We start from the raw sequence: 14,730 nt of genomic DNA on the forward strand, positions 1-14,730 counted from the left end.
CCACAAGGGCAGAGCTGTCACCAACCCCGAGGTGCTGGGGGTCCCCATTTGTGACCCCCACAGAGCTGTCACCAACCCCGCGGTGCTGGGGGTCCCCGTTTGTGCCCCCCACAAGGACAGAGCTGTCACCAACCCCGCGGTGCTGGGAGTCCCCATTTGTGCCCCCCACAAGGACAGAGCTGTCACCAACCCCAGGGTGCTGGGGGTCCCTTTTTGTGCCCCCCACAAGGACAGAGCTGTCACCAACCCCGGGGTGCTGGGGGTCCCTGTTTGTGCCCCCCACAAGGACAGAGCTGTCACCAACCCCGGGGTGCTGGGGGTCCCTGTTTGTGCCCCCCACAAGGACAGAGCTGTCACCAACCCCGGGGTGCTGGGGGTCCCCATTTGTGCCCCCCAAAAGGACAGAGCTGCCATGTCCTGGAGCTGGAGGATGGGGAGTGTTTCATCCATCCAGGGAGGAATTTGGGGATGTTGTGTCACCGTTCCCAGGGTTCAGAGTGGGCAGGGCGACACCCCTGGAATATTTTGGGTTCCTCAGCTGAGCTGGGACATTCAGTGCCTGGCTGGGCACTGCCAGCACCCTGGTGGTGCCATGGGTGGGATGGTGGTTTCCAGAGGCTCCATCCCGCTGTTCCCAGTCCTCCTGGGGGGCAGAAACCAGGCCAGGTGCCAGTTTGTTTAGTGCCACGGGGTTTTTTACACTCCCTGGGGGTTTTCTTTGCCCAGCCATGCCCGGTGAGGCCGGTGGCACTGGCGTGGCACAGCCGCAGTGCCCCTCAGCTGTGGCATCACTTGTGTCTGTGCTCAGAGCGGCTGATCCGGGTGTGAAGTTTGGGACTTTGGTTCCTTGGGGCTTTCCTTCAGCTCCTGTTGTGAAACCTTCATTTGCTTCTAAAAGCAGTGAGTATTTGTTGTTTTTTTTTTGGTTTTTTTTTTTTTTTCTCATGATCTTCTCTTTTCCCCCTCTGTTGCCCTGAGATAAAGGCTTCTAAATTTGTCCTGTGCTGAAAACGCAGCTAATCCTGACGGACCTGAATTCACATCTCCCCCCCAGAGGAATTGCACTAATTTTTTTTTCCCTTTGTTCTGCCAGGGGACCTGTCCGTTTCCTAGTGGAAAGAAAAAAAAAAAAAAAAATCACTATTTAGGGCAAGGTTTATATTCCCGAAACCTGTGTTTGTTTGCGAGAAAAGAGGACAGGAGGGAAATAAATGAGAAAAGCATCATGCTGCTTTTTTTTTTTTTTTTCCCCTCTCCCAGTATTGTTTTTACAGCAGGCAAGTTTTAATTAAAGTGAAAAACTGGGTCGCTTGTGCTGTCCAGAAGATGCTCTGAGGACGTGGTCCTTTCCCACCAGTGTTAATTTGGGAGCCCAGAGCAGCTGGCCCAGCCTGGAGGTGTTGGGAAGGCTCCTTAAAGGACTGCAAGGGCTCTGGAGGAGGGCGTGCGGGTCTCTCCTTCCTGCCCACAGCTCCTGGTGGTGGTGGAGGGCTTGGATGTGGCCTTTTGGGTGCTGGGTGAGCCCTGTGCCACTCCCAGGGTCGGGCTGTCACCGTGGCGGGGGACGCAGGGGACGGGCAGGGTCTGGCAGCACTGCGGGGACAGCGCCGGTGAGAGGCAAAGCAGGTGCGAGCTGGCCTCGCTGGGAGCGCCGAGCTGGCAGGAGCCACCTGGGCTTCAGGAAGCCGCAAGTGCTCGCCTGGGGCAGAAAAATCCACCGAGAGCCGCCTCGGCCTCACCTGGGGCTCTCCCTGCTGCGGGCGGCGCGGGACGGGGAATGCGCCGGCCGAAGAATCAGGGACAGGGACAGGGAGAGGGACGGGGACGGGGACGGGGACGGGGACAGGGAGAGGGACGGGGACAGGGACGGGGACAGGGAGAGGGACGGGGACGGGGACGGGGACCTGCGGCTCCCGCGGTGCCACCTGAGAGGGGCTGCACCAAGGGGGCGGCACGGGAGGGGCCGTGCGGGACGGGGACGGAGCCGCGGCAGTGACCGCTCGCTACCGCCGGTGGCCGCGGGGGCTCCCCGCGACCCCCGAGCGCCCGGGGCCGTTCCAAGCGGGGGAGCCGCGGGCGAGACCCCCCGGGCTGGGGGCTCCGTGCTGGCTCAGAGCGGCCCGAGGGGCGGCCGGGGGTCACGGAGCCGAGTCGGGGCAGCGGAGCCGGGGCTGCCCGCGGGCACCAGGGCGCGCAGCCCCCGCCCCCCCCGGCGGGAGGCGGGTGCGGGGGTGGGGCCTCTCGTGGCCCCCCCCGTCCCGGGCGGCCCCGGGTCCCCTCCCCGCACGCTGCTGCCGGCGGGACTTCCTGATCCCGCCGCATTGGCCGCAGGTAGCGCAGCTGTGCGCGACGGGGCACGGACAGACGGACAGAGCCCATGCGGACCCTTAGCTGAGCTTCATCCCCCGCCCCCTCCTCCTCCTCCTCGTCTTCCTCCTCCCTCCCTGTCCGGCTCCCTTCCTGCCCGGCACATGTAAAACTTGTGCGTGGAGCTCCGCTCCCGTCCCGCTCCCGGTGCTGCCGGCGGCAGGAGCCGGGCTGGGATCGTCCCCCCGCGGAGCAGAGACCCCTCCGCGCCCCCGGAGCAGGGACCCCCCCCCCGGCTCCGCTCGCCCATGCTGGATTTCGGCCCGGGAAGGTGACTGCAGGAGGAAGCGGCGCCGCGCCGGGTCAGGGTAACCATGAATGAGATGTCGAGTTTCCTGCACATCGGGGACATCGTCTCCCTGTACGCCGAGGGCTCCGTCAATGGCTTCATCAGCACCTTGGGGTGAGCGAGGGGCTCCCGGGGCCGCCCCACGGTGATTCCGGGATGGACAGGACGGGACGGGGGAGCTGAGCCGGAGCGCGGTGGGAAAAGGAGCCGGGAAGCTCCGGGAGCTCAGCAGGGACGGGGAGAGGAGCCGGGCAGGGGGACAGGCTGTCCCCGGGCTCGCCCCCGGGCTCGCCCCCGGCTCCAGCTGCTGTCATGGGCAGGCTGTGGCCCTGCAGGGACCCTCAGCCCCCCCTTCCCCTGGCCAGAAGCTGCTTCCCCCCGTTCAGGGGCTGGGGGGATGAGATGGGTTTCAGTAGCGCGAGGGGTCGGTGGGATGAGGACGGGGACATGTCGGGGTGAGAGCTCGGGCAGCCGGGGCCCCTCCTGGGCACGGAGTCGTTCTGTGCCCCCAGCCCTGCCCAGTGTGGCCGGAGGCTGCCGGCCCTGGACAGGCAGTGGCGGCTGCCGCTGTCCCCCTCAGCGGGAATCGCTGCAGGGTCACCAAGCCGGGCTGCCCGTGGCTACCAAGTGCTGCCAGGGGCTGGGGGACAGGGCAGTGCCAGCTCCGGGCTGAGGCAGCTCCCCGGACGTGGCAGGACGGGCCGGGGGATCTCTGCCCAACCTGGGGACCTGTCCCGCGTCACTCCTGTGTCCGTGCAAGCCAAGGGTGCGGCCGGAGCCGCCCCTGGGCACAGCCCAGCGATGCCCCTCTGCTCCCACAGGGAATGTTTGCCCGGCGGCACGGGGGCAGGGGGGGTGACAGGGAGGGCTCCGACACGGCCGCCCTGGGGCACGGGTGGGTTTTTCCTTACCCTGACTCAGGATCCCGAAGCGTGCCCGCAGCCCCGGGCGAGGGGCATGCGGGGCCGTGCCAGCTCCTGCCCCGCGCTGCTGCGTGTAGGAGAGGCTGAGCTCAGGCAGGAATGCTGACTTGGATGGGATTCCTGGGGCAGGAGCTGCCCGGCTCTATAATCTGCGCTGAATGCACTTGCTCCCACATGCCTGTGCCGAAGCGGAGCCGCGCATACCTGCGCCCACACGCGTTCCCCCACCCACCACCGGGCACGCGTGGCACTGGGCTGCTGCCCACCGGGGCTCCCTCCGCCTGGCAGCCCAGAAATGGGGTGCAGAAGTGCCCAGAATCCCCGTGTGTTCAGCCACGGTGCCGGGCAGCAGGTCCTGCAGGTGCAGCCTGTCTGAGCCAGCCCTTCCTGGGTCCCCACGGGTGCTTTTGGAGAGGTGTCCTTGGAGCTGTCCCAGTGCCAGAGCTGTCCCCAGGCAGGGGATGCTGAGCACTCCTCCAGCCTCTTGGAAATGGGGTCTGCAGGAGGCTCTGCAGGGACCAGCGCTCGTTGTTGTCCCCTGAACACGTCCCAGTGGCTCAATTAGAAAAGTGTGGATTTTTCAGAGCTCTGATCCCTTTGCAGCTCTGGGCCCTCACATCCCCCTTTTTGCCAGGTGTTTTTCCAGACTTCCACAGAAGCAGCTGAAGAGCAGGGCTTGCCTGGGGAGCCTCTTCTTCCTGGCCCAGCACATCCTCTGCTGGGCAGCCCCACTTCCCCAGGCTTCGGCTTCCTGCAGGTTCTTTACCCCCCCTCTCCTAAAATTGTTTTCCCTGGTGCCCTGCGACATGGGAGACACAACCGCACCTTAAATCACTCCTGTGATAAGGGACCAGGTGACTCACCCAGAGTGCTCCTCCTGCCACAGGGACCTTCCTTAGCTCATTTGCAAGGCAAACAGCTCTGCCAGCCCACGCGGGCGCCCTGCGGAAGCCTTCCTGACATCCTTCCTTGTGGAGCGGCTGGCTCTGGGCTGTGGGATCGCCTGGGGTCTGCAGCGGGATCCTCTCTTTATGGGGTGACACGGAGTGTCCCCAGGTGTGGATCACCAGTGTCACATTAAGGGTGGCTGCTGTGACATCCCTGTGCCAGCGCCCTGTGGAGCAGCCCCGGGGGTCTCCAGGGTGTGGGGCAGAGGTGAGGGGAGCCCTGCAGCCCCCCACCTGAGGCTCCTCTGCTCCTCAAATCTCTCTGTCGGGGCCGCCGGGCACGAACCCTCCCTTTCACCCCCTCTCTGCAGTGGGCGTTTGCTCCTGAGCAGGAAAAACATCCCGGGCCAGGCGTGGAGCTCAGGCTGGGCTCGGAGCTGGGGGGATGCCGAGCCAAGATACCCAAACCAGCCCAAATGCTCGAGTCAGCCCAAAGCAGCGCCCTGGGGAGGGAGAACCGGGCTCAGGGCTGGTCACAGTGACCCTTGTGGGGCTGGGGCACGGGATGGGCCGATTGCAGTGGCCAGAAGTGGTTTTGGGGAGGTGGGAAGTTTCCCTGGAGGATTTTGTGCTGCCCCAGCCCTGCCAGGCTCCTAGAACCCTTCAGGGGCTCAGAACGAGCACTGGCAGAGGGGAAGGGTCGGTGACAAACTCAGCTCAGGTGGTGGCTGTTTCAGGTGAAATAACACCTGTACCTGTGCTTGCAGGTGGATTTCGGGGTGGAGCAGCTCGGGGAGATGCAGCTGGTTAAAGGGTAACTCCATCTCTGCCGGGTCAGGATGAACCCGTCCCTGCCGGGGGGAGGAGGAGGAGGAGCCCGAGCCTTCCTGGCACCGGGACAGCACCAAAAAGCCGCATTTTTGTGGCTGCCCCGCTCACTTTGTTCTCTCCTCCCTGGGGCAGCGCCCACCCTGCGGGTGCCAGAGGGGCTGACCCGGCTGCACGGCCGAAAACGAGCTCTCATCACCCTCCTCTTCCTCCTCCTCCTCCTTTTCCTCACCTCAGGGTTTGCTGGGCTTTGTATTGGGGTTCTCCTGGCTCTGTTGGGGTTTCCCTTCTCCCAGAGCTCCCTGGACTCCGGCATGCCCGAGCCCCCCTTGGTCTGTGCCACACCTGGGGAAAGTTTCTGCCCGGCCCAGGGGGCTCCAGCTGGGGGCTGTCCCCGGGGAGGGGTCGGGAGGGTCCGACTGCCCCGGATTTTGGACGAGCTCCTTCTCCCCTGGCCTCGGGGAAGGCTCTGCCTCGCACGAGGCCAAACGCGCTGGCCCCGGGCCAGGGAATCGCTTTGCGCTCGGGATTTGGAAGCACCAGGAAGCCCCGCTTGGAAGCCCGGGGCTAAGAGCCGGCCAGATGCTCGCCCGCGCCTTGAGGGGCTCATCAGAGCTGGATCCCGCCCCTCCTGCTCCCGGCTGGGGGGAAATTTGGAAGGGCATTTGCCATTAAAAGGTGCCCTCGCACATCCCCGCCGCTCTTTGGGGAGCTTCCCTGGCCCATCCCACCGCGGGAATGCCGGTTTTTAGCGGGAGCGTGTCCCGGCCCCAGCAGCCTCCCAGGTGACTCATGTCCACTCTGTCAGAAACCCTTTTTTTTTTCTTTTTTTTTTTAATATTTTCAGCAAATTTTTAACCGAGGAATGTTCGCCCAGAGTATCAGTTTAATAAAAAGAACACTTCACGTTCCTGCTGAGCACGTAATCCTGGGATTAAAGATGCTGAAAGTGCCTTGAGATCGTTAACTAATTAAGACTTCCAGGCTGGCAGGTCACTGTCTCCAATCCTGCCCGGTGGAGCGGGGATGCCGGGCACAGAGCACGGCTGCAGCAGGGCAGAGCGGAGGGAGAGGCTCCCCTGCTCTTTTCTTCAGTGCTGAAAATAAACCTGGCAGGTCAGGCCCTTCCTCAGAGACCCCCAGCAATAAGAGTGGAGGGTTTGGGGGTTTAAAGTGCCCAGATGAATCGAGCCTTTCTGCCTCCGTGGGCACTGATGGGAGCTGGGGATGTGCTGAGGGTCAGGGCTTTGCTCCCTGAGCCCCACCCGTGGATTGGTGTCCTCAGCCCTCGGTGGTTTTTGCTCCCAGGCACATCCCAAGGGTTTGTTCTTCCCCGTCCCCCATCAAAATAACAGAACAGAACCCAAAACTGCCCCCGAGTGATGCCAGGGCTGGGCTGGGGCTTTGCAGCCACTCTGTTTTTTCCCCTTTCCCCCTTTCCCTGCCCTCCCAAGGCTCTGCAAGAGCCTGGGAATGTCCCTGGCTACTTCCCTGCCATCACGACCCAAGGAAAAGTTGTTTGGACAGCCCCAAACCCCCTGGTTTGCAAAGCCCAGGCAGCCCTGTCTGGCCACAGCTCGTGGGTTTGGGGTTTTTCCAACCTTCCAGGTCTTTGCTAATGGTTTTGAAGCTTCTGCTGCCACCAGGCAAATTGCTTTTCTCTCTTTATGTGAGATGTGAGGCTGTTCTCCCCGGCCCCGCGGAGCCGTGAGGAGCTCAGGGGTGTCAGAGCCCGGTGCCAGCCCACGCCTCCCCACCAAGGACGCGGCAGCTCCGGGCTCCGCGGGGTCCCCATCCATCAGCACCGAGGCCAAATTCCTCTCTGCGAGCGAAAGGAATTCTCCCCTCCTCCAGAGAGCGGCTGGGCTGAGGGCAGGAGGCCGGACCTGCGGGTGGGATGGACCTGCTCGGGTTTGAGCCCTTTGCAGAGCAGCGCGTCCATCTCCAGCCATTTTCGGGTTGTTTGCTTTGCTGGGGACACCGAGAGTCCCAGCGCAGGCTCCAGGCTGTCCGTGCCCTCCTGTGCCGGGGACAGAGCTGTCCCCCATGGATTGTCCCTCCGGCAGGCCATTGTCGCATCCTCCGGCACGCTCCGCACGTGGGGACACGCTTCCCTCTCGCTCTCCCGGGCAGGAGCAGAGTTTCTCCTGCTGCTCCGGCTTCCCGGGGCTGGGCAAAGCAGGCGAGCGGGTACAGCCTGTCTTGCTGGAGCTCCCAGCTCCCTCGGGAGCCTCGCACGGAGCTCCCAGCACAGGGAGCCCCTCGGGCGATGCTCGCACCTCTGATCGCCCTGCCGGGCTCTGCTTTGCTGCTCTCCCGCACTCTGAAAAGCAACGTCCCACCCACCCCAAAATCAGCCCCCAGCACCCGAGGCCAAGCCTCGAGGATTTTGCTCAACGCTGGGAAAACAGAGGTGGGCAGGGAGGAGACACGGAGCCTTGATCTGATGGGCAGAGCCTGCAGCTCTGATCAGATAATAATTAATAACTGGGTTTGGGGGGGCCCTGCCACCTCCATGCGCAGCACCTGCACCCTCCATATCCCCGTGGGAAGAGTTCCCAGCCAGAGAAGGAGAACTGGTGAACAGAACTCCTCCTGTTTTTGCTGGATTGAGAGTGCAATAACAGAGCTCTGTGTGCAAGGGGGGGAGAGCTGGGCAGGGCAGGGTCCCCTCTGGCACAGCTCACCGAGCAAAGGGCCTGGAGTGACTGCCATGAACCCTCCCTGGCCCTTCACTGCTGTGCCAGCCCTGTGTGCCCGAGGCAGCGGCATGGAAAACACCCAGGGAAGCAGTGGGAACCGAGGGAAGGGGGGTTCGGCTCCTGAAAAATATTTATGGGTGGGAAACAGGAGGTGCAGCATTTGTCAGGATTTGTCACTCTGGGCCAGGCGATGGTGGCACAACCACTCTGCACACCCAGCCCCGCTGTTCCTGACCCTGCTGTCGCTTTTTGTCCCCCTCAGGCTGGTGGACGATCGGTGCGTGGTGGAGCCGGCGGCCGGAGACCTGGACAACCCCCCCAAGAAGTTCCGAGGTGAGGCTGGGGCAGATCCATCACTCCCTGAGCAGCATCGGGGCCAGTCCTGGCCCTGAGCATCCACAGCAGGCATGGCATGGCATGGCATGGCATGGCATGGCATGGCATGGCATGGCACGGGGGCACAGCTCTGCCCTGCGCTGCACCCACCTGGGAGGTGCTGGCATGGTCCACCCCATGTGCTCCACACTCAGGGAAGGGCCCTATCCCGGCAGGATTTGAGTGCCTGGATGACACAGCCACGGAGCAGAGAGCTGGGAAATCTCCCCAAACCCGTGACTGGGAAGTTGGTTTAGGGCAGCTGCTCCTTTCATCCCCCCTGTTGTCATTTTATGTCTTCTTTTAAATAAGAATTTTTAAATATGGGTTCCCCACTCTGCCTTGTGCCTCCACCTTTTTCTCAGCACCCATCCCCCTGACCACCCTCCTTTCCCCCCACACCCCAAAATGTCTCAAGACACCAATTCTTCCACTCTCTCAGGATCCCACCAAGCAGTGACCTGGCTCTCCACAGGCCTTATTACCATTAATTTACTCACTAATCTAATTAACAACCCATCCAGCATCTCCAGCATCCCCCAGCAGCTCCATCCCCAGATTCCAGCCGGGGCTGGATGCTCAGCAGCCACCCCGGCCGTGCACGTGGGTCGAATCTCTTTTCCAGGCGCAGGTTTTTGGGCTCAGCCCTGCTCGCTATCAGGATATCCAGCTGTTTGTTTTAATGGCCGGAAAGGTAGAGCTCTCCCTGCTCGATAGCCATCGCCTGCAGCGAGGTGGAAACAACGGGCTGGGGCTGCTCCCTGGCCCAGAGGCTGCAGGGGATTTTCGAGCGCTGTCGCCGTCCCCACATCCTGTGGCCGGACCCTGCCCTATCCTGAAGCGCGCACGGGTCGTGCCGGGGCTTCCCGCTGGGAAAACAGGACCCTCCCGCCGAGGGCAGCTCCGAAAGGTTCTTTGGAAATGCCAGAACCCACCTGGGAGCTGCTCCTGCCCGGCTCTGCCGTGGAGAGACGCTCGGCCACCTCGCAGTTGTTTGCTTTTCATTTCTTGCGGTCTCTCCTCCCGCCGAGGCTCTCCCAGCCCAGTTCAGGCCCATCAGGAAAAGCTTCCACCCTCCCAGGCAAGGGGACAGCGGGACCCTCAGCTGTGCCACTGCTGTCCCTCGTTCCCCAAAGGAGTCACCTGGAGATTTTGCCCCTCAAAGCCTCTCTGGGTGGAAGTTTTGTCCTCCAGGCCTCTCTGGATGGGAATTTTGTCCCCAAAGCCACTCTGGATGGGAAGTTTTTCCCCCCAGACCTCTCTGGATGGGAAGTTTTGCCCCCCAGGCCTCTCTGGATGGAAATTTTGCCCCCAAAGCCACTCTGGGTCAGAGGTTTTGCCCCCCAGACCTCTCTGGATGGGAATTTTGCCCCCAAAGCCTCTCTGGGTGGAAGTTTTGCCCCTCAGACCTCTCTGGATGGGAAGTTTTGCCCCTCAGACCTCTCTGGATGGGAATTTTGCCCCCAAAGCCACTCTGGATGGAAAGTTTTGCCCCCCAGGCCTCTCTGGATGGGAACTTTTGCCCCCAAAGCCACGCTGGGTCCTGGCAGGTCAGCCCCACATCACCCTCCGAGCTGCTCACTCTGGGCACTGCTGGTGCAGGAGCTTCCTCCACCTCCCCTCTTTTCCACCCCAGTCCATTTTCAGAAATCTGGCGGTGCTTTAGCCCAGCTGCCAAAACCCTCCTGCTCCCAACACAAGCTGAGCTGGATATTTTCTGCACGCAACCCCCGCCGTGCCTCAGTTTCCCTCCTTGCAAAGCCGAGCTCAGCTTTGCAATGGACTCGCAGCCATTTCAGAGTGGCTGTGCTGGGTTCTTTGACCTCCCCTTGGTTTCTCCTTCCCACCAGCGCCTTTCTTTCGCGGCAGTTCCCATTAATGACCCATTTAGGGAGCCCCGTGCAGGTGCTCCGGGGCGGGGGTGGGCGCTCACGGCCGCTGCCCCGGCCCCGCCGGCTGCTCCGGCTGCTTGGCACGGGATGTGCCGCGGGCAAACGGGGCTGGGAAACGAGATGTGAAACCTGGCCCTGCCCCAGCGGCCCCGGCCGGTGAGAACCGCGCTCGGCGTTGCCCCAGCGGCACTCCCAGGTAAATAAATACACGCTCGGGCCCGCCGCCAGCCAGGGAAGGGACTTCGGTTTTTGTTTTTGTTTGGTTTTGTTTGTTTTTTTTTTATTTTCTTTTTTGTGTCTGAACTTTCTGGGCTGCTATTTCAGGCATAATTAGGGCGATTCAGGCTGCAGAGCCCTTCCTGCCCTCGCCCCGCGCAGCTTCCAGCTCGGGGAGGGGGTTGGGAGATGCGAGGGCCTCGTTGTCTCCAGACATCTGCTCTCCTGCCTCAGCTCCCGAAGCCTGGCCGAGGATGTCTGCACTTCCCACCCACCATCCTGGGGGAAAACAGGCGAATCGGGGCAATCTGCAGCGCAGGGAGGGTTTGGAGGAGCTGGGATGCATCTTGTGCATCCTTCAGGATCTTGAAATAGAGCTGCTGACACGGAGATCTCGGGAGCGGGCGCTCGCAGCATCCAGTGCTGGTGATCCGGGTCACGGAGGGGATGGACGTGTGTGTGCCAATGGCACGGCCATCACAGGCTCCTTCCACAGCTTCTGCAGGCTCAGGGTGTCCCGTGGGGGACAAGGGACGTGGAGGTGGCTGATGGTGTCCCAGCCTCCCTCCTGGATCCTTCCCACCAGTATCCTCCTCCTTTGGTGCAGCTGGGCTCCATCAGAGCTCCTTCTCCCCCCTGAAGCTTTCCTTCCCGACCAGCACAGCCATTTCCGATGGGAACACTTCTAATCACGAGTCCAAGAAGTGCAGTAATTCCTGAACTCATTATTTATCCTGATTTAAAGCCGACCCAGCAGCCAGCACACGGTGACGTGACCTCCACCAGTCCCCGCCGTGCCTCCCTCGCTGATGGGGGGGGGACCATCGTCCCTTCCAGGAGTGTCCCTGCCCCTCGGTGACATCGGCCCTGCTGGGGACACCCTGGTGGCTGCTGCAGCCTCATCAGGCTCTGCTCTTGTTCCCAGATTGCCTCTTCAAAGTGTGTCCCATGAACCGCTACTCTGCCCAGAAGCAGTACTGGAAGGCCAAGCAAACCAAGCAGGACAAGGACAAGATCGCCGACGTGGTGCTGCTGCAGAAGCTGCAGGTGAGCAGGAGAGAGGGACCCAGAGCTGGCTGGGTGATGGCATCCACACCTCTGGTGACGCTGGTCTGGGATGAGAAGGGATTTCCAGCTGTGTTCTCCCCCTTGTCCCCTGCCCAGCCGTTGCTTGTGTCACCCTCCTGATGCTTCTAGTGTGGAGGTGCTGTGGCAGAGGAGCTCTGTGAGTGCAGCCCTGCACCCTGGGGCACCCCAGGGCACCTCAGGACACCCTCAGCACCCCGGGACATCCATGCAGGAGGGAGCCCTGCTTCCAGGACATGCTCCAAAGGGTTGGGGAAGGGAAAGGCTCCCGTTGGCTTCCCCCAGCCTTGGCCAGGGCCCACATCAAACATTGCACAACGGCCTCAGGCAGCTGGCGAGGCCCCGCCGATGATTCATAAAACCGAGGCTGGGGAAGAGATTTCACTAAATCATCTCATCGGGCCTCGAGCCCAGCCCCAACCCCGCCATCCCCAGCTCTGCCTCGGGCAGGGGGGGCCGAGCAGTGCCAGGACAGGGTGTCCTGCCCTGGAGGTGCCAGGACAGGGTCAGTGCCTGCTCCGTGCCCAGCCCTGCGCGGTCACTGGCACACAGAACCCCCATTTTCCTGCTCCCCTTAGCCGGGCTTGTAATGTCACAGCTGTCCTGGCCACGAGTGGCCCCAGAGGCTCATTTCCGAGCCTGATTGATTGCACCTTGTTTAGGGCTTGTCTTAAAGAGATTTTGCCATTTCCTGGCTCCTTTCTGCTGCTCCTGGTGTTTCCCTTCGTGGCCGGGGCTCAGCCCAGCCCTGCAGGCACCGGGCTGCAGCCTGCCCCTGCTCAGGGAGGCTGGTGCACAGGCTGAGAGCATCCCCCAGCCCTCGGAGATGATTTCCTGAGGCAGGAGCAGCCAGGGCTGGAGTGGGAGAGCCCTGCCTGCCATGCCCGTGGTTGCCTTTCTGAGCTCGTGCCCCTCGCTGCTGTGTTTCAGTGGGTTTGAACTCTGTTTTCTTGGCCCAAAGCAGCTCAGACAGGCTGGGGGGCTTTCCAGCCCCTCTGCTGGTGTCCCCCAGTCCTCCCCAATCCTCTGTGGGCATCCCTGACTGGGCTTGGGGACAGACCCTCCCCATCCAAGTGGGAACTTGAGTGCTTGGGGCAGCCAGCTGCCACTGCCAGCCCCCCTGGCTGGTGGCTCAGATCTGGAGGGAAATTCAGGATATCTCGAGGTGCTGGATCTCCCACCAGAGCCCTGCTGCTCCATGGGACTGTTGTTAAACTCCCAGAGCAGCATCACTGAGGGATTTCTTGGAGCGGGTTTGTTCTCCTGATGGCAGCAGCCACTGCTGCAGGGCGGTGAGGGTGACTCCAGAGCTCCGTGGGGATGGAGGTGACTCCAGGTGGCACCCAGAGCTCCATGGGTGCCCATGGAGTCATGGACAGGTGCCAGGCACATTCAGAGCCTCACCTCCCTGGGCACTCAGGACCTGCAGCCCCATCCTTCCTCCTGGTGCCAAGCCGTGATTCCAGATGTTTCCCAATCCCTCTGCCCTCAGGTGGAAGGGGTGAGAGAAGGATGGGAAAGGGCAGAGGCTCTCCCAGCTCCATCCCTCGCTGTTTCACATCTTCCCATCTCAGTTTTGGGGGAGCCCTGGGCTGGAGCTGCCCGGGCCGTGCCCAGCCTGGCGCCGGGGCTGTCGGCGCTGCCTCGCCATTCCCAGATTTGCTGTGGGAGCAAGTTCCTGCCTCGCTCCACATGTGTCAACATCCCGTCACTGCTCCGACTGCCAGAGCCAGCGCATGGAAAATCTCTGTGGTTTTGGAGAGGGGCTGCTGAGCCTTCGCTCCTGGGGACACATCCTGCAGCAGGTCCAGGCCTGCTCCATCTCTGGGCATGGCACCGCTGGCACGCCGCCTTTGGCTGCTTGGCTTTGGTGCTGCCGAGAGCCCCCAGTGCCCACATCCCCTATTTTGGGTGTTTTACCCCCATCCCCAGCCTGAGCCCAGCACCCTTGTTCTGTATTACCCCAAGACCTGCTGTCCTGGGGGAATTTTGGTGCCATTTTGTCCCTGTCCTAGTTTTTAAAATCCTCAATTTAAAGCCCTCATGGCCTTCCTAGGGCTGGTCAAGGCCACACCTTGGCCCTGGCCTGAGCTCTTGGGTGCTCCCTGCTGTGGCCCTGGGGCACAGAGGGGTGCTGACCCCAATCCCAGCCCGCCCCATCCTTCCCAAATCCAACGCTGTGAGTGACCCTGCTCCTGGGGATTTGCTCCTGGGGAGGGAGGAGGGCGCTGCTCCACCCTCAGCTCTTCTCCTTTTGGAGCAGCACGCGGCCCAGATGGAGCAGAAGCAGAACGAGACGGAGAACAAGAAGGTGCACGGGGACGTGGTGAAGTACGGGAGCGTCATCCAGGTGCGGGGGCAGCACGGACCCAGCACAGATCCAGCAGGGATCCAGCAGGGATCCAGCACATCTGGGAAGGGGCTGGTGGTGCCTTGGGGGCTGCACTTCTCACCTCTCCCACCCTTGGCTCCTCCAGCTGCTGCACATGAAGAGCAACAAGTACCTGACGGTGAACAAGCGGCTGCCGGCGCTGCTGGAGAAAAACGCCATGCGGGTGACCCTGGATGCCACCGGCAACGAGGGCTCCTGGCTCTTCATCCAGCCCTTCTGGAAGCTCAGGAGCAACGGGGATAACGTGAGCGTGGGGCCCGGCAGTCCCTGCAGGGGTGTGCAAAGAGCTCCGTGCCTGGGCTCGGCTCCACACCGGGTCTCATCCTCGCTCCCCTTTTCCCATTTTGCTCCCCAGGTAGTCGTGGGAGACAAAGTCATCCTGAACCCCGTGAATGCCGGGCAGCCGCTGCACGCCAGCAACTACGAGCTGGCTGACAATGCTGGCTGCAAGGAGGTACAGGAGGGGCTGGGGTTTTTTTCCTTCTTTTTCCCTTTTTTTTCCTTTTGTTCTGGGGGTCGTGACCGCGCTCTCTTGCTCTGTAGGTGAACTCGGTCAATTGTAACACCAGCTGGAAAATCAACCTGTTCATGCAGTTCTGTGACCACATGGAGGAAGTGCTGAAGGGGGTAAGGAAGGAGCTTTGGCTGCATGGACCCGGCAGGCTCTGGGGGACAGCACACTGTGAGCAGCCACCTGGCTCTGTGACAAGGGCAGAAAAGAGCTCCTGCCTGGAGGGCTGTAATTCCTGCTTGAATTCATCACCTGGAGAACA

At 62.1% G+C, this 14,730-nt stretch overlaps 1 protein-coding gene across 1 annotated transcript in view; it reads left to right on the plus strand.

Annotated features, from left to right (window-relative positions):
* Positions 1-2,669: 2,669 nt before the first annotated feature.
* The window catches only part of ITPR3 (inositol 1,4,5-trisphosphate receptor type 3), a 36,276-nt gene continuing 24,215 nt past the window's right edge, over positions 2,670-14,730 (plus strand). Inside the window, exons 1-7 of the mRNA XM_053963662.1 lie at positions 2,670-2,770; positions 8,259-8,329; positions 11,405-11,526; positions 13,829-13,915; positions 14,043-14,201; positions 14,313-14,411; positions 14,501-14,584. Of these exons, the coding sequence (XP_053819637.1) occupies positions 2,682-2,770; positions 8,259-8,329; positions 11,405-11,526; positions 13,829-13,915; positions 14,043-14,201; positions 14,313-14,411; positions 14,501-14,584 (711 nt within the window). The 5' untranslated portion in view covers positions 2,670-2,681. The remainder of the gene's footprint in view (positions 2,771-8,258; positions 8,330-11,404; positions 11,527-13,828; positions 13,916-14,042; positions 14,202-14,312; positions 14,412-14,500; positions 14,585-14,730) is intronic.

The sequence above is a fragment of the Vidua chalybeata genome, chromosome 24, assembly GCF_026979565.1.
Source record: "Vidua chalybeata isolate OUT-0048 chromosome 24, bVidCha1 merged haplotype, whole genome shotgun sequence".
Taxonomy (NCBI): domain Eukaryota; kingdom Metazoa; phylum Chordata; class Aves; order Passeriformes; family Viduidae; genus Vidua; species Vidua chalybeata.